This window comes from Marmota marmota, unplaced genomic scaffold (assembly GCF_001458135.2).
Source record: "Marmota marmota marmota unplaced genomic scaffold, marMar, whole genome shotgun sequence".
NCBI classification, from domain to species: Eukaryota; Metazoa; Chordata; class Mammalia; order Rodentia; family Sciuridae; genus Marmota; species Marmota marmota.
This window is the reverse complement of record NW_026000052.1, coordinates 1,942,736-1,966,390: the sequence shown is the minus strand read 5'-3', so window position 1 is coordinate 1,966,390 and position 23,655 is coordinate 1,942,736. Positions and strand designations below refer to the sequence as shown.

General features: G+C 49.5%; 1 protein-coding gene across 1 annotated transcript in view; it reads right to left on the bottom strand.

The window, feature by feature from the left end:
- Camsap1 (calmodulin regulated spectrin associated protein 1) overlaps positions 1 to 23,655 on the bottom strand; it is a gene marked incomplete at its 5' end in the record, with an annotated part of 59,129 nt that overhangs the window by 16,973 nt on the left and 18,501 nt on the right. Inside the window, 4 exons of the mRNA XM_048813420.1 lie at positions 8,276 to 8,417; positions 10,777 to 10,809; positions 11,807 to 11,887; positions 22,869 to 23,030. Of these exons, the coding sequence (XP_048669377.1) occupies positions 8,276 to 8,417; positions 10,777 to 10,809; positions 11,807 to 11,887; positions 22,869 to 23,030 (418 nt within the window). The remainder of the gene's footprint in view (positions 1 to 8,275; positions 8,418 to 10,776; positions 10,810 to 11,806; positions 11,888 to 22,868; positions 23,031 to 23,655) is intronic.

Sequence of the window (23,655 nt, the reverse complement as noted above, 5' to 3'; positions counted from 1 at the left end):
TAATTGGTTTTAATTCTTGTGCTACAAGAGTCTTGTTAAGGAAGTTGGGGTCTAATCCCACATGATAAAGATTAGGGTCTACTTTTTCTTTATTAGGTGTAGGGTCTCTGGTTTAATTCCTAGGTCCTTGATCCACTTTGAGTTGAGTTTTGTGCATGGTGAGACATAGGGGTTTAATTTCATTTTGTTGCATATGGATTTCCAGTTTTCCCAGCACCATTTGTTGAAGAGGCTGTCTCTGCTCCAATGCATGTTTTTGGCACCTTTGTCTAATATGAGATAACTGTAATCATGTGGGTTAGTCTCTGTGTCCTCTATTCTGTACCATTGGTCTACCAGTCTGTTTTGGTGCCAGTACCAGCAGTTTTTGTTACTATTGCTCTATAGTATAGTTTAAGGCCTGGTATAGTGATGCCACCTGCTTCACTCTTCCTGCTAAGGATTGCTTTCACTATTCTGGATCTCTTATTTTTCCAGATGAATTTCATGATTGATTTTTCTATTTCTATGAGGAATGCCATTGGGATTTTGATTGGAATTGCATTAAATCTGTATAGTGCTTTTGGTGGTATGGTCATTTTGATAATATTGATTCTGCCTATCCAACAGCAAGCTAGATGTTTCCACCTCCTAAGGTCTTCTTTGATTTCTTTCTTTAGGGTTCTGTAGTTTTCATTCTATAGATCTTTTACCTCTTTCATTAAGTTCATTCTTAAGTTTTTTGTTTGTTTGTTTGTTTTTTAGGCTATTGTAAATGGGGTAGTTTTCCTCATTTCCTTCTCAGAGGATTTGTCACTGATATATAGAAATGCCTTTGATTTATGGGTGTTGATTTTATTTTTTTTTAAATATTTATTTTTTAGGTGTAGATGGACACAACACAATGCCTTTATTTATTTATGTTTTTAATGTGGTGGTGAGGATCGAACCCGGGTCCCGCCCGTGCTAGGTGAGCGCTCTACCGCTGAGCCACAACCCCAGCCCCAAGGGTGTTGATTTTATAACCTGCTACTTTGCTGAATTCTTTTACTAGTTCTAAAAATTTTCTGGTAGAGCTTTTTGGGTCTTCTAGGTATAGAATCATATCATCAGCAAATAGTGCTAATTTAAGTTCTTCTTTTCCTATACCCCTCATACATCAGATAGAGCACTAATCTCTAGGGTATATAAAGAACTGAAAAAGCTAAACACCAAAAAAACAAGAACCCAATCAATAAATGGGCCAAGAACATGAACTCAGAAGAGAATATTCAATCAATCAATAAATATATGAAAAAATGTTCATCATCTTTAGCAATTAGAGAAATGCAAATCAAAACTACTCTAAGACCATCCCACTCCAGTCAGAATGGCAGCTATTATGAAGATAAACAACAATAACTGTGGACGAGGCTGTGGAGAAAAAGGCACACTCATTCATTGCAGGTGGGACTGCAAATTAGGAAAGCATTATGGAGATTCCTTGGAAAATTTGGAGTGGAACCATCATTTGACCCAGCTATCCCTCTCCTCGGACTATATCCAAAGGACTTAAAAACAGCATACTACAGGGACACAGCCACATCAATGTTTATAGCAGCACAGTTCACAATAGCTAAATTGTGTAGCCAACCTAGAAGCCTTTCAGTAGATGAAAGGATTAAAAAATGTGGCATATATACACAATGGAATATTACTCATCAATAAAAGAGAATAAAATCATGGCATTTACAGGAATAAAATAAGAATAAAATCATGGATGCAGTCGGAGAAAATAATGCTAAGTGAAGTTAGCCAATCCCAAAAAAACAAATGTTGAATATTTTCTCTGATATAAGGTGACTGACTCATAGTGGGGTAGCGAGGGGGAACATGGGAGGAATAGACGAACTCTAGATAGGGCAGAGGGGTGGGAGGGGAAGGGTGCGGGCAAGGGGTTAGCAATGATGGTGGAATGTGATGGACATCATTATCCAAAGTACATGTATGAAGACATGAATTAGTGTGAACATACTTCATATACAAACAGAGATATGAAAAACTGTGTTCTATGTGTGTAATAAGAATTGTGATACATTCCGCTGTCATGTATATAAAAAATAAAAGCAATTAAAAAGGGTGGGGCTGGGATTGTGGCTCAGCAGTAGAGAGCTCGTCTAGCACGTGTGAGGCCCTGGGTTCGATCCTCAGCATCACATAAAAATAAATACACAAAATAAAGGTATTGTGTCCAACTACTTCTGAAAAATTTAAAAAAAAAAAAAAAAGCCCCAAAGAAGTTGGAGCACTCACCTTGGGGCTGGGTGGGGTACTGGGGATTGGATCCCGAGTACTCTACCACTGAACCACAACCCCAGCCCTTTTATTTTTTATCTTGAGACAGGGACTTGCCAGGTTGTCTAGACTGATCTCAAACTTGAGATCTTCCTGCCTTTGCCTCCCACCCTGCTGGGATTATAGGCATATACCACAACGCCTGGTGCTAACTCATTTGAAATTAACTTTATTTCTAAGTTTAAAAAAAATGTTCAAAGGTTTACAAGTATGTACAAATTAGATTGTTTTTCAAGACCTTAACTGGTACTTCTGAGGTCTAGGTGTTTAGTCTAAGGATGGGTGCTGTCTGTCACCACTGAGACTAATCAGTCTTCTCCTCTCCCTGCAGAGTGCAAGACCCTCCCTGCAACAGCAGCCTACAGTCTCTCTTCTGGATTCTGTGTGCACGTCTTTTGTTACAGGTGTCTATCCCTGAGCAGGGTCATGCCATCTTAGCTCACAGAAAGTTAAACAAAAGTTGGCATTCACAGAACAAGTGCCCATGTTCTTGTTCTTCAAAGTTAACCTGGCTAGGGCCCAGGTACAGCTCAATGGGAGAGTGTGCCTAGCAACTGTGAGCTCTGGGTTTCACCTAGCACTGCAAAAAAACAAACAAACAAACAAACAAACAAAAACTTGGCTAAAATCTGGAACAATTTAAGCAATGAAATAAATGAATTAAAACCCACTGAATTAAATAAAAATCTATAAGGGCATAAAGATGTATTCTGAAATGTGAATCAATAAGCCTACAGGCAAAGGGTGGACTTCTAGGAGCGGGATGCTAGTGAATACCACACAGTGGCACTTGGCGAGACTGGACCAGACCTCTGATGAGAACTGGGGTTAAAGCCCCCCCACCTCTCCCACAGACAAGCCAGTCACTATGAAGCCAAGTCACACGGTCAAGTGGGGAAATGCAGCCCACCAGGCCAGCACTGCCAAGGCCACGGGGGCAGCTGTGCTGGAGGGACCTGCCCCACAACAAGGTCACACAAGCTGAAGGCAGAAGCCTGCAGATTCAAGGGAGCCAAAGGAAACCAAGGACCCAGGGGGCCAGGAGTGGCCTACAATGCCCCTGCTACCCAGTGACACAGCACAATGAGTGGGGAGGCTGGAGGCATAGTGCACAGAGACCATGAGCACTGCCTGAAGCAAGCTCACCAAAACAAAGTGCTACGAAACGAGTGCTCTGCCTGGGCCCCCCAGGGACTGCAGAAAGTCCTACTGCCTGCCGGTGTCTATGAAAATACAGGTATTTATTGGATTGGCAATAAATCTGCAGAACACTCTGGAGAAATCACACTTCTCAGGCTTTGACTCGTCACCCAAGAAAGCGAAGTCTTCTTCCAAGCGCCACAGAAAAGCCTGTGGTTTTTTTCTTCCAGTTTTTAAAATACTTCACACTTTTCTCTCACATCCCTTTTGTTGGCTTCACTCCCGGTTCTGAACAGTTCTCCCTGCGTTTTAGACAGGACATTCGTACTGGGCAGATGCTGACCGGGTTCACTGCCACCCAGGGAAGGAGCCATGAAGGTTAAGCCACATCTCCAGCAGGCCAGAGCTGCTCCTTCTGGGACGCCATGTGAACGCACCTGGCTGCTGCATCCTTGCCGTCTAGCACCTTATGCAGGATTTCCCATCTGTCAGTCAGGAAAGCAGCCCAAATGCCCCTCAGGGGCACAGGAGAGACCACTCTATCCCTAGTGTCAGGGTAAAAGCTCCTCTTAAAAAAAGCCCCAAAGAAGNCCCTGGGTTCAATCCCCAGCACCACAAAAAAAGAAAAAAGAAATCCTTAGGGGATATGGCTTCGTTGGTAGAGTGCTTGCCTTTCATGTACAGGGCCCAGGGTTCAATCCTTGCCACCAAATTAAAAAAAAACGGGGAAAAGGGGGGGGGGGTGCGCTGGGTGCAATGGCGCATGCCTGTAATCTCAGCAGCTTGGGAGGCTGAGGCAGGAGGATCATGAGTTCAATGCCAGCCTCAGCAAAAGCAAGGCACTAAGCAACTCAGTGAGACCCTGTCTCTAAATAAAACACAAAGGGGTGTGGCTCAGTGGAAGAGTGCCCCTGAATTCAATCCCCAGTATCAAAATAAAGAACAAGCTTTTAGTTTACATATTTTTCTTTAGAACTTAAAAATTTTTTATTTTAATAATTTATTATTTTTCTATTGAATTTGCTTTAATTTTTAAATTTTTCACTTTTAACATGTTACACAAAGTCTTAAAACACCACGGAGAATTTTTTTAAGCTTAAAAGCGACTCTGCCTCCCAACCTGGCATGGAGGGGCAGACTACACCCACTGTGCTGTCCTGGTGGGAGTGCCAGGCCCAGGAGGAGGGGCATCTCTAAGGCCCCCTGCAGGGTGGTGGTCAGCTCCAGAGGGAGCTTCCCTTCCCGCAGGTTAGCTGCACAGCACCTGCTTGGGTCCTGCTGCAACCCCTCCGGGGTGTCCTGCCTGCCCGGGTCTACAGGTTCCCTGGGGGGCGCTCCAGCCTGAGTGCTGGTGCTCCTGCAGCCTCCCTCCTCCCCTCGACAACAGACCACCAGAGCCTCTGGCTCTGGGGCACTGTGGTGTCCCACTCCAGGACTCCCACTGCTGTCTTCCCACCCCATCTCATGGGTGTCGGCCTGAGTGCTGTGGCCCTCATAAGGCCCTGGGTCCTTAAGCCCTGCCAGTGCACCCTGGGCTTTCCCCGCTGGCTCCCTGCATCCCCTCCTCCTCTCCCTACGCCCTCTGTGAGCTTCCTCTCCCTGCCCTCATGGCTGTCTTTGGCTCCACTTCTGGGAGAGTTCTTCAAGTGTGTCATGCAGCTTATTAGTGAACTCTTGACATTTCAGCAGCCAAGCATGTCCCTTCCCAGAGTTCGTTGGAGTCTGCTTCTGGACATGCTCTGGTCTTAATCTGTGACACTCAGACCCTCCTTCCAGCATCTGTTCCACTCCTGGGTCTCTGTCCCTCGCCACTGCATCTCCTCCTGTCCCAAACATCAGGGGACCTGTGGTAACCAGCCACAGGAGGATGGAGAGGAAGGCATCAGGAGCATCAGGAAGAAGGCTTGGCTGCAGGTGCCAGGCGGGGGCCAGCTGCCTGGCAGAGAACTGCAGGTCCTTAGTGGTAGTCACCCCCCCCCCCCCGGCCAGCTTCTACAGAGAAGACTCCTCCCCACTGCACATACCGGCCCCATGGAGCCAGGCAAGGACAGAGACTTGGCAGGGCAGGCGAGATGTGGGGAGCATGTCACAGAAATGCCTGATTCGGTGTCCCCCCCTCACCTGTGCCTGCCCTGCACTAGGGTCGGAGGCCAGAGGCGCCAGAGTCACCTCTGCTGTGCAGCCCTGGTGCTCTCACCTCCCTTCTTCCCTGCTGGGGCTCCTTTGCCCTTCTGTTCTACTTCTTGGTCGGTGACTTGCTGTTAGGAGTCTGGATGCACCCTGGCTTCATCCAAGAGGGAAGGTGCGATTCAGTTCCCCAATCTCCTTGTTCTGAAGTCACTTTTGATTAGAAAAACTTCCATTTTTTCCCTACAACTTTCTCTGGGAAGTTTTGTGCACCGCGGTGAACGCAGCTGAACCAATTCCCAAGCTGCTTCCTTCTAACAATGCGCAGCAGAGGGCACAGCTCCTCCTGTCTGACAGGTCGTGGAGTGCTGACGTACTCCAAGTGTCTGCCCCACGCCCATCTGCCCAGGCACCACATCAATGCTGGAGCCTGACCAAAGCAGCAGAGGAGGACACCTGCCCGTGGAGAGCCTACGCTGGCCACTCCACTGGGATCACAGGAGCCTGGGAGCAGGCCACACCTGTGCGACTGGTTCCCATGTTCTGCTGGGGAGTTCTGGTGTCACTAGGTCTGCAGCCATGTCTTCAGTGGGCTCCATCAAGGTCGTCTTCTAGAGGTGCCTGCACATGCACTTCAACCGCTTTGTTTTTTGGTTGTTGATGGACCTTCATTTTATTCATTTATTTTTATTTGTAAGTGGTGCTCAGAATCAAACCCAGCGCCTCACACAGGCTAGGCAAGTGCTCTACCACTGAGCCCCAGCCCCAGCCCTCAACTGCTTATGTTTAAAAAGCACACTCCACGATGGCTGTTGATGGTGTCTCTTCAGCGTCTGTCAAGCCGCACGTGGCCCTGTGGGCTACTCCTTGTAATGCTGTTGCTTTCACCATCTTGACACTCTGCTCCCAGCTGCTCTGGGCTTCAGCGCGGCTGTGCCGCCCTGCGCTGTTCACCACCAACCACAACCCCATCCCCACTACGTCCTTCAGGAAGAACCGGGTCAGCGGACTGGAAGGCAGAGCTGAGAAGGTGTTGAGGGCCACAGCGGAGTTGGGATGACGCATGGCATTTTTGCCAGAAGTAGTAGTTGAGAGGTGACGCCAGCGAGCCATTAAGATGATGACTTTTGAGTTCTCACGGAGTTCCCGTTGAGTTCAGGTTGAGCTCTCGCGGGGATTCCTGAAGAGTTCGCGTTGGTTGGGGAAGTTCCGGTGGAGGGAGTTCCGGTTGGTGTGTGGTGTGTTCCTGAAGGAGCCGCGTGGGTGGCGTTCGGGAGAGTTTCCGGGGAGTGTGCGTGGAATGCTGTTGGAGTTCAGGCAATAAAGTTTCCTGTTTGTAGATACAAGTGCTTTGTGGCGGCTCGGTGATTTGTGCCCAGCTAGACTGCGGCAAGAAGGCACTGCCCTGGGCAGGAGAGTGAGGGCGAAAGGGCCCTGGCGAGGCACAGGAGGCCCAGCAAGGCCGCTGAGCATCCCCGCGTCTTCCTTAGGCTCTCCGCTCTGTCCTTTGTATCCGTCACCAAGCCACACCTTCTGTCCTCTCCCACCTGTCTTGGTGCTGAGCCTGGGGACAACCATCTCCTTGTGTGGCTTCAGAAGGGAAGCTCTATGCTAGAATTCCCCCTGGTCCGGGCCACTTCTGACACCCACCTTTCCCCAGACACCCACACCACAGAGCAAAGTGCCTCAGCCTTTCTCCCACCCACTTCCTCCTGACCCAGACGGCACTGGGGAGCCTCCTGGAATTTGAGGGTGACCCTAGGGTTGTTCTAGCCCTCTCCCTGAGGCACCCCCCTCGCCCCCCAGACCCACATGTGGGCTCTCCCTGGAGGCAGAGGGGCCTCCCAGCCCTTGAAGTGCAGCTCTATCTTGCCCAGAGCACACACCTGTGGTCCAGCTATTCAGGAGGCTATGGCAATAGGAGCAGTTGAACTTACAAATCTGAGACCAGACCAGCAAAAAGGCAGCTCTGTGTCTATGAGGTGATTCTGTGTGTAAAAAGAATATTATATGGCCAGGTGCTGTGCCATATGCCCGTGCCTATGGCACAGTGATTTGAGAGGCTGAGGCAAGAGGATCCTGAGTTTGAGGTCAGCTTCAACAACTTAGAAAGGCTCCTAACAACTTGGCAAGACCTTTTCTCAAAATAAAAATAAAGGGCTGGGGATGTGGCTCAGTGGCTAAGCACCCTGGGTTCAATCCCCAGTATCAAAAAAAAAGACTACTACATGGCACACCCATACTCCCACAGGGCACCACGCCACTCAGGACTGACACTGAGATATTCCCTGTGGGCGCTGCTTGGGGCTCGCCCCTGGCCTTCTGCTTCTCCGTTCCAGAAAGAAGGGCACTTGGCACACCCCAATCGTTTAGGATCCGTGTCCCCAGAGCACCCTGGCAGACAACCATCCCTGCCACTCATAGCCACCTGCTTCTCCCTCTACCCGCCGTAGGCCACCAGCTGACAGATAAACAGGCTGAACCTGGCAGAGAGCTCTGCATCCCCAAGCCAAGTTGGAGCTGTCTGAGGTCAGCTGGAGGAAGGGTCTCCAGCCTGCATCGCAACTCAGGTGAGACCCAGGCCTGGAATGGTCCCCAGACACTGTCCACATGTGATCTCTCCCCGGAGCCCTGCCTGCAAGCGGCAGCTGGTGTCAAGGTGCACACCTCGGCCTGTAGGAAGTGCTCCACTCACCGTCCAGCTTCATCTGTTCTGGGCAGTAGTAGTGGACAACCGCCAAGAGAGCAGCCCCGTCACTGCCATCTCGCATCAAGTCCTCCAGCAACGGGAAGCAGGGCACCTGCCGAGCCGAGAGGTGCTCTCGCCGATAGCGAACCTGCAGTTGACAGAAGGAGAAGGGTCTTCGCGGGAGGCACGCTGCTGCAGCAAGGACCCACGGGGCACTGGAGACAGGACAGCAGCGGTACTCCCCGTGAGAGCCCAGTATCCGGACCCCATACGACCAGACACCTGTCCACGTCTCCACCCAGGACTGTGCTTGGTAGCAACGATGACGGCTCGCACTGCCAAGGCTAATCCAACTACACTGCCGCTGCACCAGGCACACCAGGACAGAGGCAGGAGGCACGTCTACACTACCAGGAGCCAACAGCGACAAACCAACGAGAAACAAGTTAAGTGGTGAATGTCCTGATGCTTGGAAGAGCGAGCTCGTCACTTTCCTAAGGTTAGCAGCGTGAACTGTGGTCATTACAAAAACCACAAAACAGCATTATTATAGTGTCAGAGAAATTTCAGAAACCAGTTTAGACAAAATTTCTCATAATGCAACCGTCAGCCACTCTAAGAAATACAACAAAGCATCAGGAAACTAAATCCGTGCAAGGTGTTCATAAAACACGCACTTGGTCAAGGCTCCCACACTTCTGCACTCAGAGGAACCACGTGCCAGGTATCCATAGCAGGCGGGTCCCTCGGCTCTATGCCCCCATCTGCTGAGCATGGCCGGTCAGTAAAAGGGCCTGCAGTGCACTCACGTCTCCTGTGTTGGCAGCCCAGTGCAGCGTTAATGCACAGCATTTCCAGCCACATTTTCTCCAGAGGGAGAACTAGAGGAAGAAACCCAGCTGTCTACAATAAGGACTGGATTTCTGCGAGTTCTGCAGATGAGTCCAACTTGGAGAATTGTCTCGGCAATCTAGAAATTTCGAGTTGATATCTTGGTAAGTATATTGTGTAGAGTATCAATCAGTACTTGTCCCAAGCATAAAATGTCCCAAGCTCCCGATGTTCTTCTAAATTTAGGGGTAAGGCTTGTTTTATGTCCATGGAACGGCCAGCACACACTCTAACTTGTTTCTCGGAGCCCCCGGCACTTGCTCCCACAGGCACCCGCCTCATACTGTACCACACGTGCAAAGTCCGCGGGTTCCAGCATGCAGTGTGCAATGGCATGCTCCAGGCCAGGCTTCCAAGGCAGCACACACGCAGTGGGCACGGCATGCAGCAAAGCAGATGGATGCTCGATTACAGATGGAGGCATGGGTGAAAGTGGGCAGCGCACTGTCTGCCCGCTGCAGCCGTGCAGACCCGGCTCTGCGAACCTCAGGCTGCCCGTACTAAGGCAGACCTTCCTCCTGCCTCATCCTCACCCAGCCTCTCCTTGCTGCCACCCACCAACATCAGGGAGGATGGTCCTAAGCCCTACACTAGGAAAAACCTCCAGGGTCACTGCTCTTGGTCACGTGTTTCTGTTTCCACGAAACCCATCGGAGGCGGCACTCCCCGTGGGACAGCTCCATGTGAGCCCACGCCTAAACCACTTCTGGATCAGGCTGAGAGAGATGCAGGCCTCCATAGGGTGATTTCCTCTCCTTCCTCTTTAACACATCCAGAGAGCAGCAAGGTCCCCCACTTAGGGAGGCCCAAGATAATCTGGGCCAAATCATGAAGCTATAGCACACAGGCAGCCGAAGGGGCTCAGAGAGGCCAACTAAGAAAGCTGTGTGTCCAGAAGTTCAGGGGCAGGCTCCACCCAGTGCCACAGCACCGACAAGGGCAGGCAGCAGGTTGGCTCCTCTGCAGAGTAGGCCACCAGGCAGCCCACAGCTGGATCATTGACTCCTACTCCACAAGGTGACTGGCTTCTTCCTCTCACGTGAAAAGTCACCCAACTCCAGGAGCCCGCATCTGTGCTGACCTAACTCAGATCGTTGCCTGGGAATACAGGCACACCTCTCTGCCCACTCCACAAAGGCCCAGGGAGAAGGCCACAAGGAGGACAACAGAGAAACAGAAATACTGAAAAAGCCCTCTCTGCTGTCCACCTGCACCCTGCAAGTGAGCCATCATCCCAAGCAGACAACCCAGCGCAGGCACACTAGGGGTGTCACATTTGAGCCCCATCAGACAAGGGAACATCGGAAGGATGTGTGACCTATGAAAAGCAACACGGCCAGTGGGCCATCATCCACCTCTGTGTCTATCAGGAAGGGACACATTGTGTCAGTCACACTACACTGTCCACCTACAGAAGCCACTGAGACTGGGAGAAGCATAGCTGGGCTCCAAAGTGCCACACTGCCACCCTGCTCACTACAGAGTGGAACCACCCCCCGTGGACATTTAAATCAACAAACAAACAAAAACAGAACAGTTCTGGGTGCGAGCAGCTCTATGGAAGCGCGTGATGGCAACAGGATGCTCTCAGTGGCAGCTGAGGCTGGGGCACTTACGGGCACTAACTTCCAATACCACTTGGAGGGAGACTGCTCAGGAAGCAGGAAGGAAGGTGAGAGGAGCGTCAGCAGAGCAGGTCCACGGGCGGCAGGCGCGCTCACACGGCACCCACCCGGCAGAGGTGGGACAGCCTCAGTGAGTCAAAGCTTTCCGCTGGACAGGACCTCAGCACACCACATCGCCCAGGCGGTTCAAGGGGAAGGTGACACACCCTGCTACCTTTGCAAAGAATGCCTTGGCACTTGGGAAGGGCTGGGCACCAAGGCAAGAAGTCCACTCCAAGTGGGGAGCACCTGGTCAGTGTCCACACATGCACACATCTGAGGGCCAAGGAGGCACGGTGCCCACAAGCCAGACCAGGGAGGCGCCTGGCCGCAGCCCGTGTGTAATGCTGGTCGTGGGGAGAGGAAGCCATGAGGGGAGGCAGGACCTGGCTCTCCAGGGGGAGATGGCACAGGCTGGTGGCATCGTTCACACACCTAACTGAGGCAGACTCACCACACAGGTGCTTGGCAGAAGAGAAAATGACGCCAGGGTAAGAGACTAATGCCCAGATCGTGTGACACGCCCATCTGCACCATTCTTCAACACACATTGCCACCTGATACCTGGTACCAGGCTTCCCAGACAGCCACCAGTCCCACTGTACCCCAGGGGCCACCTCGGGGATCTACAGAGGCACCGCTGGCACTGGGCAGTCTCTCCTCCTTTGCTGATGTTCAGAAGCTAACTCCCAGGTAAGCCTACACCCCTGACTCAGAGCTCCCCCACCCGCACCCAGTGCACCTGCACCCTCCTGCAGGCAAAGCACCACGACCCCTTTCCAGGGATGGGTGGAAGGGAGACAAATCGCCCATGGTCAGCCCTCACCGAGGCACTGACAACAAGGCTGCTGGGAGAATCCAAGAGGCTGGCTTCATTTTTGGTGAGTTACAAGAATAAGCAAGTAGTAGCTGCAGGTCAAATTCTTTAAAACTAGGATTAACAATAACAGTGCATTCCAGAGATATTAAATTTGCTCTTTACCTTTTGATGAGCTGGACTTTCCAGTAATTGCTGTTTTAATTTAACTTCCTTCTCTGTTATTTCTCTCATTTTAAGATTTACCTAAAGTAGAAGAAGAATGTGTTAAGAAGGAGGCTTCTACATTCCTGGTACCTGCACCTCCATCTTCCCTCCCAGAGAGCCCCATGACACAGACACAGAGATGGAGGGGTTTCACGTGACCCAAGGCTGGCCATGGATAATAATGTCAGCCAGCCTCGGCAAGGAGACTCACATGCCTCCTGGCGCCAGCGCAAGGCTGTCCTTCAGCACACACTGCCAACACCTTCAGCAGGTGTGCTCAGGACAGGCTGGCCTGACTGGGCATGGGTCCCACCTGCCCTAACCACCAGGAAACAACTCTCAGCAAATTTCACACTAAAAGCTGAGCTATACACCATTAAAAACTAGAGACATGCGTACTCTCTCCTCCCCCAACTGCACAGATGAGATGAGAAGGGAAAAACGTGCATCCACGCTAGGGGTGTGGTCCAAGCTGTAAGCAGAAGGCACAGGACTATGTCATCCCCAGACCGGAGCACACGCTACTCCTGCAAACCACAGCAATGAGAAAGAAGCTGCTCTGAGAGCCAAGGGAAGGACACAGGGAAAGTCGATAACATGTAAAGAAAACATGGATTAGAAAGCAGAAAAAAGACAAATCTCAGTCTTATAAACAGGACTATATCTAATCAAGACAGACAAACCTGAGATAAATGCTCAATCTTTGAAAAAGAGAACCACTGTACAAAGTACCAGGCAGCCAGGCATGGGGCAGGAGCTCACAGGCTCCGGGCCAGCCTGGGTGGCTTAGCCAGGCCCTATCTCAAAGTGAAGTAAAAGGCAGGGGTGGCTGGGGATAGCTCTTGGTAGAGACTTGCCTAGCACATGCGCAGCTCTGGGTTACATCCCCAGTACTGCAAAAAGGAAACAAATACAAAAGCATATCCTCCTACTTAAAGTGGAAATTAATTTCAAAATTCCGAAGAAATGGTCATGTAAAGGAAAATATAATTGTTATTTACAAAAAATCACCGAGGAGGAGACTAAATCTGGCAAATTAAACATCTGCCTGTATTTCTGAACCCTGTCAAATCCACACAGACCAGGGAAATTTAAAAGCTGGAAACCCACAGGGCAAAGGAGATAGAAGAGAGCTCAGCAAGAAGGGTGATGGGCAAGCTGGGCCCTGGGAGCTGAGCCAGACGGGTGGAGGGTGGGAATGAGAGGCCAGCGCCTCCATCCTTGTCCTGGGGCCTGGAGCTGTGAACAGAAGACTGCCTTCCAAAGGCAGAACTGGGCAAGGACGGTCACCCAGTTTCACCCACACCAAGGTATACTCCAGCAGCAGGAACCACCTCTCGTCCTGGGGAAAGAATGCCGGCCTAGGATTCCACATCCAACAGCAGTTCTCTCTGAACAGGAGAGAACCACCAGTAAGAGTACCACAGGACCTATGCATAGGGGGAGAAAGTGACACAGAAACACGGACACTCAGGCTGCTGACGCGGGGCAAACATGTCCAGGGTCTGCACAAGGTCAGAACTACACCCACCAAATGCCAGGATGAGTTGAACCTTCTCACAGCACCAACATTGGCATTGATGGTGCAGAACCAAGGCGGAGAACTGCCAGCCCTCCACACAACCAGGGAAATGGCACTGGGCTATCACTGGACTCTACCTCACTAACTGCCCTATTTTACCTACAATCCTCTTGGGAGCAGTAAACACTGGTGGGTTTACTGAAGCTCAATGCGCTCTTCAGTGTAATGTCTTTACATCCTATGTGACCACATGGGGAACAGGCCCACGGCTCCTCTGCTATGTGGCAATCATAGTGCCTGGTGACCCAGGCCCTGCAAGTCTGTCAGACACGGTGTCAAGCCACCAACTGCTAGATGTGGAATGGAGGATGTCTGTCATCAAAGCGTCTGCCAGAGTCTGTTGCTTGGATAAAATAACGAATCTCAAACAAAAACTAAAATTTTGGAATGTTTGTTTCTACAACCCAAAGCTAGATGGCGCCCACAAAAGGTGACATCTAGGAGATCTACTCTGGGTTAAACAGCACTCCACAGGACAGACACTGTGTTCCGAAACCATGGATGAGTTGGTTCCAAGACCAAGGAAGAGTGCAAGGAAGACAAAGACTGGGGCTGAACAGGGCAGAAAGCTCACCACTGGGCCAGGATCCGAAGGCTGCAAAAGACCAGAAGACCAGAGGCCCGTAAGGACTCAAAGAGGCCCCATGTCATTATTACAAAAGTTACAAGGAGCGACTGCCTCATGCCCTCTAGGAAAGCTATTTAAAAAACAAAAGGGGCTGTGGTTATGGCACAGTGGTAGAGCACCCACCTTGCATGTGCAAGGCCCTGGGTTCGATCCTCAGGACCACATAAAAATAAATAAATAACTAAAATAAAATTATTGTGTACAACTACAAAAAAATTTTTAAAGAAAAGAAAATAACAAGTGCTAGCAAGGATGGGGAAACTGAACCTTCAGAGGTAGCCAGTGGGAAATGGCACGTGCCACGGCACAGGTGAGCCTTGGAAACAGGAACGGGGCAGAAGGCAGACTCAAGAGACCACTCACTGCATGATTCCTTCTACACATGCCCAGGCAGAAGCAGCCAGGGGCTGCCAGGTCTGAGCAGTGATGCTGACAGGCAGGGCTCCCTCCAGGCGTGTGAGGTGCTCCGCTGCTGAGACAGTGGGCTGGCCCCACACCTCTAAACGTGCCACACACTCGACTGTACACCCTAAAATGGTGAGCTCAGTGCATGTGCGTCCTTTTGGCTGATGGCTTTCTAAGGCTCCATTACGATTCAACTTTGGGAAGCTGCTGCTGTCAAGCTTTGGTGTGATATTGAAGGCAGAGGTGCACACATGTCCAAGAAGATAACAGAAATACCCTCTTCTCTGTTGCAGCATCTATGTGAAGCCAGGTTCTCCTTATAAACTTCAATGAAATACAACATATTATAATCAATTAAATGCAAAAGAGGATAGGAGAACCCAGTTGTCTTCTAGCAAGCCACATACTGAAGATATAAGATATCGCTACTTTTAAATGTTTTCCTTAGGAAAATACAGTTATTCTCACTTTAAAAAAACATCATTTATGTTAACATAAAATGAATTATGTTTACCATTTTTAAATGTTTTAAATCTTCTGGGCTGAGGCTGGGGCTCAGCGACAGAGCACTTGCCTGGCACATGCGAGACCCTAGGTTCGATTCTCAGCACCACATAAAAATAAATAAGTGAAATAAGTATTGTGTCCAACCACAATTAAAAAATAAATTTAAAAAAATTAAGGACTTAAAATTATTTAAAATTTTTTTCTTTTTTAAATTCCTAATATGGAAAATACTAACAGATCGAACTTTTCTTAAAAAGCTCTTTAAGGCCCGCAATAATCTTAAAGGATTAAGAGCGTAAAGGGGCCCTCCACCAGTTTGAAAATTTTGGTCAGTACAAAAAAGAACAAAAACTGAAAAATACATAAGCAAACATTGGAGACTTTTATTCTCAATGCTAACTGCTTTAAAAGGTAACTGGCGCTGAGAGCAGAACTGCATGACCAATCAGGGCTGCCGTGAAATGAAGGGTGACAGCAGCCCCAAAGCCCCAGGGACAGCGTCCTTCTCTGTCCTGGAGTAGATGGTGCTTGCAGCAGCCACGGCCATCTGAAAATGCAGAGTGCCACAAAGAAGCAACCTAAGAAACACAGGAGGTGTCACGGAGTGCTGAAAATACTCAGCCCAGCCAGGCCCTGTGGGCCACTGCCATCCCAGCTTCCCAGGAGGCTGAGGCAGGGGAGCACAAGGTGGAGGCAACCCGGCAAGCCCTGGGAAGCAGCTCGATGGTACAGCTCCTCAGCCCAAGGCGAGACAAAGAAGCCAGACAGGACAGTAAGCCTGCACTGATCAGGGTCAATGTGACTGGTCTGAACACTGCACGAGGAGGCACGTCCTCAGGTGAGAGGGCAAGGCCAGCTACGGGCACACAAGAAACATCCAGGAAGAGACCAGCCAGGGAGAGGGAAAAGGCCACCTGACATGCCGCGAAAGAGACTGTTGGGACAAAGACATCACTGGTGATAAAAGGGACATTTCTTGAAGCTGGGCACGAGGATTGCATGTTCAAAGCCAGGCTCAGTAACTTAGTGAAGCCCTATCTCAAAATTTTAAAAAAGGGCTGGGGATGTGGCTCAGTGGTAAAACACCCTGGGTTCAATCCCTGGTACCAAAATAAATAAATAAATAAAAATAAAAAGACTAAAATGCGTGAACCCAGTAATAGACTGAAAATACTAAAAAAAAGCAAAACCTGGCAGAACTGAAGCAGGAAGCAAATCAGGCTCCAGGGGAGGCTTCACACTCCTCTCCTCTCCGAGTGACCAGATATCAGGCCCAGGAGACAGCCACCCACCAAGACTGCAGCAGACACAACCCCCACACCAACCCAGGGGCTGACACCCATGCCTCAGAACAGGCCTCCCCATTCAGAGTGAGACACACAGTGCACATTCTCAGGCCACAGGGTTAAACTAGAAATCAAAGACACAAAAAGATGTCTGGAACCCCCTCCAAATATTCAAGATTAGGCAAAAGCCTTCCAGATAACCCACCAATAAAACAAGAATTCACCAGTGAAACTAAAAATAATATAATACATAAAAACACATAAGACACAGCAAAAGCGCTGCATGGAAGAGTCGACAGCTCTGAACGCTCACATGGGCATGGAGGAAGGGCTGAATGACTGGCTTCAGCTGACCACTCACGTCAGGACTTCACTGCCTGCTTCCATGTCCCTGTAGACAGGTGCACGCTCATCACAGAGGGCCTACGTGAGGAGGGGCACGCTCACCACCTGGGCCCGACGTGTTAGGTGTCAGCCACCTGGACTACAGCACCAGCCCACCTGACAAACACATACCGTTCCGATGTGCCAACCCAAAACTAAGACAAAAGGAATAGGGAAAATAAAGAAGAGCAAATTAAAGAAAAAATGGAAAAAACAAAACACTAACAAAGAAAATGGACAAAATGATAGAGGAAACCCAATAAAAATGACAAGCAGATATTTTAGACTAATAATGCTGATAAACCAGAACAACTGAAGGAACAAATCACCAGGATCAGGAAACCAAGATGGGACAGCACCACAGACTGCAGAGACACTAAAAGGATAAAAAGTGAAATGTATGGGCCTGGAAGGAAGCTCAGTGGTAGGGTGCGTGCCCAGCGTGCCCGCAGCCCTGGCTTTGGTTGCCAGCCCTAGAGGAAAAAAAAAGAACTTTATGCCGACAAATCCAACTACTTACTTAAAACTGACACATTTCTTACCAAAACTGACCTAAAATTTCTTAACAAAATCTAAACCTTTTCTATTCAAATTGAATAGAAAACCTAAATACCTTCAAGTATTTAATTTGCTCTTCTATTTAACTAGGAGATAAAATTAGGGAGATAAAATTGTGTGCCACTGCTTAGGACACAGCCAAAGACATTAAAAGTCCAGGGACAAATTCAGAAACTCTATACAAGATGCCACCCTGAAAATCTACAGCCATGCTCAAATAGGGCATGCTGACAGACTGTGAGCCTCAACACTGGCAACACTGATAACTGCTCTAGATTTAACACATTCCCACTCAAAATCCCAGCAAATGCCCTTTGCAGGAAATGCCAAGCTGATGTGAATGTGCAGACCTAGAACAGCTAGAACGATTATTGTTTAACAAAAGGGCATAGTTCAAAGACCTACATTATCTCACCACAGACTTACAAGTACTACCACAGTCTGGATCAACCACAGACTGTCCGACGCAGCCAGGAAATTAAGTCACACAGATTCGTGGAAAAGATGTAAGCATCCAACACAGACTCACTGGTTTTCCCACAGCCACCACTGTGAAGCAAAGGAGAATGGAAGATGCCCTTCAGAGAGGGCCTCAGAACTGCCTCTGCACAGGAGCCAGAAACCTCACACCCTCATGCACAGTGAATGAACTCAGAAGGGGTCAGGGATGCCAGCACAAGAACTGAGACCATGGCACAGCCAGCGGGGATAGGCAGAGATTTCTAAGATAGAAGCACTGCAATGTGGGCTGCAGGGCTCAGGAGCCTGTGCTTTTCAACAGACCAACTAAGAAAATGGTGAGGAGGACTGGGGTATACTGCAATGCAGGACGAGGCTTGATCCCCAGTACCACACAGGAGGAGGGGGGGGGGGAGGGAGGGAGGAGACCAGACTGGGAGTAGACCAGACTGAGAAGGCACTGGATTCCCAGTACATACAGTGTTCCAAATTATCACAACTTGATAATAAGACAAATAGTCAATTAAAACGAGTGAAAACGAATGATGCACACCTGTGATCCTAGCAACTCAGGAGGCCAAGGCAGGAGGACCACAGTTCCAGCCTGGCCTGAGCAATGCAGTGAGGCCCTGTCTCAAAATACAATAAAAAGGGGTAAGGGTGTGGCTCAGTGGTAGAGCGCCCTGGGTCCAATCCCCAGTACTGGAAAAAATAAAGTAAAGGTAAAGTAAATAAGGGTAGAATACCTGAAAAGGCACCTGATAAAAAAGCACAGACATCTCTCCCAGGTACACACACAGGAAAGCACAGGAGAACCCACCTCAGGAGAACCTCATTCCACAGCTGAAGTGAAGACTGCACCAAGCATGGGCTCAACAGCACGGCCACTGAAACTCTGCCTTGCCAGTGGAGTTTAAAGGACACAGCCACTCTGGAAAGCGTTCAGATAGCTGCTTCTAAACTATGGTTCAAATATACTGCTATATTTAAGTTACATACACGTATCATGTGATTTAAACATTTACTTGAATGCATGAAAACACATCAGCACACAGAGATGTGCGCCAAACAGACTCCTAGAACCTATATCAAAATAGACAACATCAGCTGGGCATGGTGGCGCAGGTCTGTAATCCCAGCAGCTCAGAAGGCTGAGACAGGAGGATTGCAAGTTCAAAGCCAGCCTCAGCAATGGTGAAGTGCTTAGCAGCTCAGTGAGACCCTGTCTCTAAATAAAATACAAAATAGGGCTGGGGATGTGGCTCAGTTGCTGAGTGCCCGAGTTCAATCCCCAGTACCAAAAAATAAATAAACATCAGCAACAACCCAAGTGCCCATCAGCAGGGGATGATAAATCATGGTGCATTTATATAACAGAAATCCAAGCACAAAAACAGCAAACTGCTGATGGATGCTCAATCAAAGAGGCTAGACCCAGGAAGATCACACGGCGCAAAACACTTTATCAAAACAAATCCCCATGAAGAAAGCAGATCGGCAGTGCCTAGGGGTCAGCTGCACAGGAGCACAAAGCAGGGTTCCACAGGTGGCAGAACACAGCCTCCATCCTAGTGGCTATTAAATGGTCAGCCAACATGATGGCCACACTGCAATGCCAGATGCTTGGGAGGCTGAGGCAGGAGGATCACATGTTCAAGCCAGCCTGGGCAACTTGGCCTGACCCTGTCTCAAAATAAAATTTTTTTAAAAGGGCTGGGGATTTAGTTCGGTGGTAGAGCTTGTCTAGCATGTATGAGGCAGAGTTCTATCCCTAGCACCATCAAAAAAAAAAAAAAAAAAAAGTTACTGTCACTTGTCAAAACGCAAAGAATCACATCCATTTGTTACATACAAGTTATACCTCAGCAAGGCATTTTTTCAAAATAGAAAAAGAAAGCAATGGCCTGGCCATCAATAAAAACTAAAAAGAACCTCTGGAAGGCAGACCTTGGTGAAACCTTGGAAAACCCAGGAAAAAAGAGAACCCAAATACCTAACCACCACAGAGATGTTTCAGGAACCCACAAGGACGGCTTGGCTGCTGCAGTCCCAGACAAAGGAGAGCTACACAGCACCCCCGGGTGCTGGGCCGAAAGGTAGTGTCTCAGAGGTACACAGGGTGTGCAAGGAACCAAGGTTCAGGCCAAGAGGAGGCAAAGGCAGGTCCAAGATGGCAGACATGCAGACAGCCTAGGCTGCCACCATCTCAGTGGGGGCAGGACGGGGTCCCAGAGGGATGCCACAAGAAAAGGATCTCGGCTCACTAGACAGGCCTTGAAGCTGCTGAAGACTGGGAGGCCTCGGAGGTGCGCTTGGGAGAGGACCCCAGAAGGGCAGTGCACATGGGGAAGCCTGAAGGATGCTCCATCTTACTGACCAGGGAGTCCCACCTGAAAACACTGGGAGGTGTGTGCAGTCTGCACACTGGTGGCAGCAGAGGACCCCGGTTGAGAGGAAGCCCAGGAACCGAGAGTGGGAGAGCACACAAGGCCCCCAGCGCACCACAGCCACACCAGGCACAGCCTGGCAAGGTGAGCCTGAGCTCCTCTGGATATGCCAAGGAAGCAGCCAGTCATATCGGGTTGGGAAAGAGGCCATGATAACAGACAAGAAACAGCACTCGGGGTAAGAAGGGAACACCCCGCCACTCAACCTCAAGTCTGATCCAGGAGAAGGGGCTGGGGACAGAGGCCACAGGAGCTGCGAGCATCGTAGCACAATCCAGGTCAGTAGCTGTGTCCACTGGGGATAAGCCAGGAGGAAGCCAGATGCAATGGTATGTACCTGTGATCCCAGCTGCTCAGGAGGCTGAGGCAGAAGGATTGCTTGAACCCACGAGTTCAAGGCCAGCCTGAGCAGTATACCAAGATCTAGCTCAAAGAAAATAAGAAATGCATATGGTGTGACATCTGCAAATTTTTCTTAAAAAATACATCATCATAGCCAGGCATGGGGCATACACCAGTGGCCTCAGCGACCCAGGAAGCTGAGGCAGGAGGACTGCTTAAACCTAGCCTGAGCCATATGGCAAGATCCTGTATTAAGAACAAAAAAACCAAGCTGGGTGTGGTGGCACATGCCTGTAATCCCAGTGACTCAAGAGGCTGAGGTAGGAGGATGGCAAGTTCAAGACCAGCCTCAGCAACTTGGTGAGACCCTGTTGCAAAGTAAAAATAAAAAGGGCTGGGGATGTGGCTCAGTAGTTAAGCACCCCTGGTTCAACCCACAGAACCAAAAAAACAAAAAAAAAAAGGGATATAGAAGCCAGAAAAACCCATAAGGACCATGTGGCCTCTGGAACACATGGATATGAACTTGTAAACATCTGCCATGTCCACGGGCAACAGGGGCAGGAACCTCAGAAAACTGTGTATAAACACATGGCAAACACTGGAGAAACCTGATCAAACAGGGAGGGAGAAATGTGCTCCTCCCCAAAGGAACACAGGCTTTATCCTATGGGGAGAGTCACCTTTCAAAGGGGCAAGTATTTATTAATGACATCCAATTTATGGAAGAATTGGGAGACAGGGCACCCAGAAAGACTAATGGCATGATAAAAACACACAGCCTTCAAAGGTCGGTTCTGGCAAGAGAAGCAGAAGTCATTAAAAATGAACACCTGCACCACAACCATTCCCTTGCTGAAACATGGTCTGAGGAAATGCTGGAGACTGTCCAAGAGGCAGTGCAGAGAAGAGGACAGCCTCCATCAGCAGGGGTCAGCCGGGTGGCAGGGAGACGCCCGCTGCCCTCACCGACCCAACCTTGACTTACCTGGGATGTGCTTAGATAAGGTCCAACTGTGTCTCTAAATCTACATGTAACCCACATAAACAAAAATTGTAAGGACCATCAGAATGTCAACCATTTTCATATGGTAAGATCATGGGTCAGTTACGTTTGTCCTTTTACCCATTCATAGTTTCTGAATTTTCTGTAAAAACCATATCATTTGTTTTATAATAAGTCAAAAACTGAATATTTGCCCACAGGAAGATCCTACTAGAGTTTCAGAAATGTCCTGAAGCTCAGTTTCTAATCCCATTTTTAACCAAGTTCCTACAGCACCTCCCCCTGGCACCAGCCTCACATGAGACATGGTGCCCACCTCCAGAGGTGCCCTTACAGGCAGAGATGGCGCTAACCAGCATCCAGGTCCAAACTAGGCCCAGAGGCTCCAAAGTGAGACCCAGCAAAGACAGCAGCACTCACCTTCCCCTGCCACAAGATCACAGGTGTAAGGGAGCCGGACAACCCACCTGATCCCCCAAACTCTCATCTGGAACACAAATCAATTCAAGAACAAGGTGACTATCTGAGCAGAAGTCCCAGCACAAGCCTTTCCCAATTCCTGACACCAATCTGCTTGTCATAGCAGTTTAAGGGGAGCCGGCAAAGGGAGCCATTAGTCCAGCTTTTGCACACGCACACACTTATAAGCAAAGAATTTAAAAGGTCTCACAGGGTCACATCTTCAAGCACGCTGAGGTAACTTCACATGGGGCTGCACAATCTTGTCTCCTTTGGCTCCTGATGCCCACTCAAACACCGTTTACAAATAAGGATGCTTACAAACCACAGACTTTGGGAAGGTAAACTCATGAATAAGTACACATACTAAAGATGAAAGTTCTTCATGTGTATTGTATAAAAACTGCACTGTAAATTTCTAAATGTGAGGAAGCTGGGCACAGTGGCACACATCTGTAATCCCAGTGGCCTGGGAGGCTAAGGCAGAAGGATCACAAGTTCAAAGCCAGCCTCAGCAACTTAGGGAGACCCTGTCTCAAAATAAAAAACAAAAAAGGGCTGAGGATGTAGCTCAGTGGTTAAGTGCCCCTGGGTTCAATCCCTGGTACCAAAAATAAAAAGTGTTTAAATGTAAAAGGGAAAAACAATATTTAACAAGAAGACACCATGTGCCTCCTAAGAATCAATGTTTTCTAAAACTGACCTGCACACAGGTGCCAAAGATAAAATGAGGATCCATTCATTTGTTTCAACCATACCCATGTACTGCATTTTCAAAGACCACTCATCTTGCTCACTCTGGATGCCCAGGAGAAAGGCCTGTTCTGTTTTTAAACTATTGCAGACACCTTGCTGGTCACAGCATCCAGTAGTCCCAAATGATAAGACCCAGCAGCCAGGTCCCTGTCTGAGAGTCAGTATGTGCTCTCAGGGAAGGAGGGCTCAGCAGGCGCTCACCTTGTTGATCCAGAACACCATGGCATCCTCGAGGTCGTAGGGAAGTTCTTTCGAGGCGCTGAATGTAGAGAAGCGCTTGACGCTGGCCACCACCTTCTCGATGCTGATCATCTCCACGGTGTAGGCCATCATCAGGGCGTCCACCATGGCCATGTGGGCGCTCTGGGGCAGAGGCCACAGTCAGTACTCCTCTCCCAGCAGGTCCCACATGGGAGCCCACCCAGATAGCTCTTTTCCATCCTCCCAGTGGGAAGAGACACTCACTCCAGTGCACATGCCCCTCACTGCATCACACCTGGGCTCTGGCCCACCAGCCTCAGGGTGGTCAGGAAGCACAGCATCCCTTCTCAAGCAAGGCCAGCACCTGGGCTGGGTGGGTTCCAGCCCCTCATCTCCTTAGCCCCAGCAGCCCATGAGCTTTCCTGGCAGGTGGAGTACTGCCTAGTGCAGCCCCATGTGGGAAAGCTGTGAGAAGAGGCTGCCCATGCCCATGCCAACACATGCCTCCAGCTGCCACCCCAAGCCCATGCACACAGCACGCCTTCTCACGGGGCACCAAGAACCTTCTCTTCACCTACAACAGGCACCCTTCCAGTGAGAAAGACCACAGAATACAGAATGCCATGACGTGCCCGAAAGGAGAAATGTAGGGTACCAACAGGCGCTGGAACAGGACAGGCAGCAGGGGGGCCGTGGACAAGGCCTGCTCAGGGGAGAGGGGCATGCCCACTGGCACTGGCACTAGAAGACCCACAGGACAGACACGTAGCCACCTAATAGGAAGGCC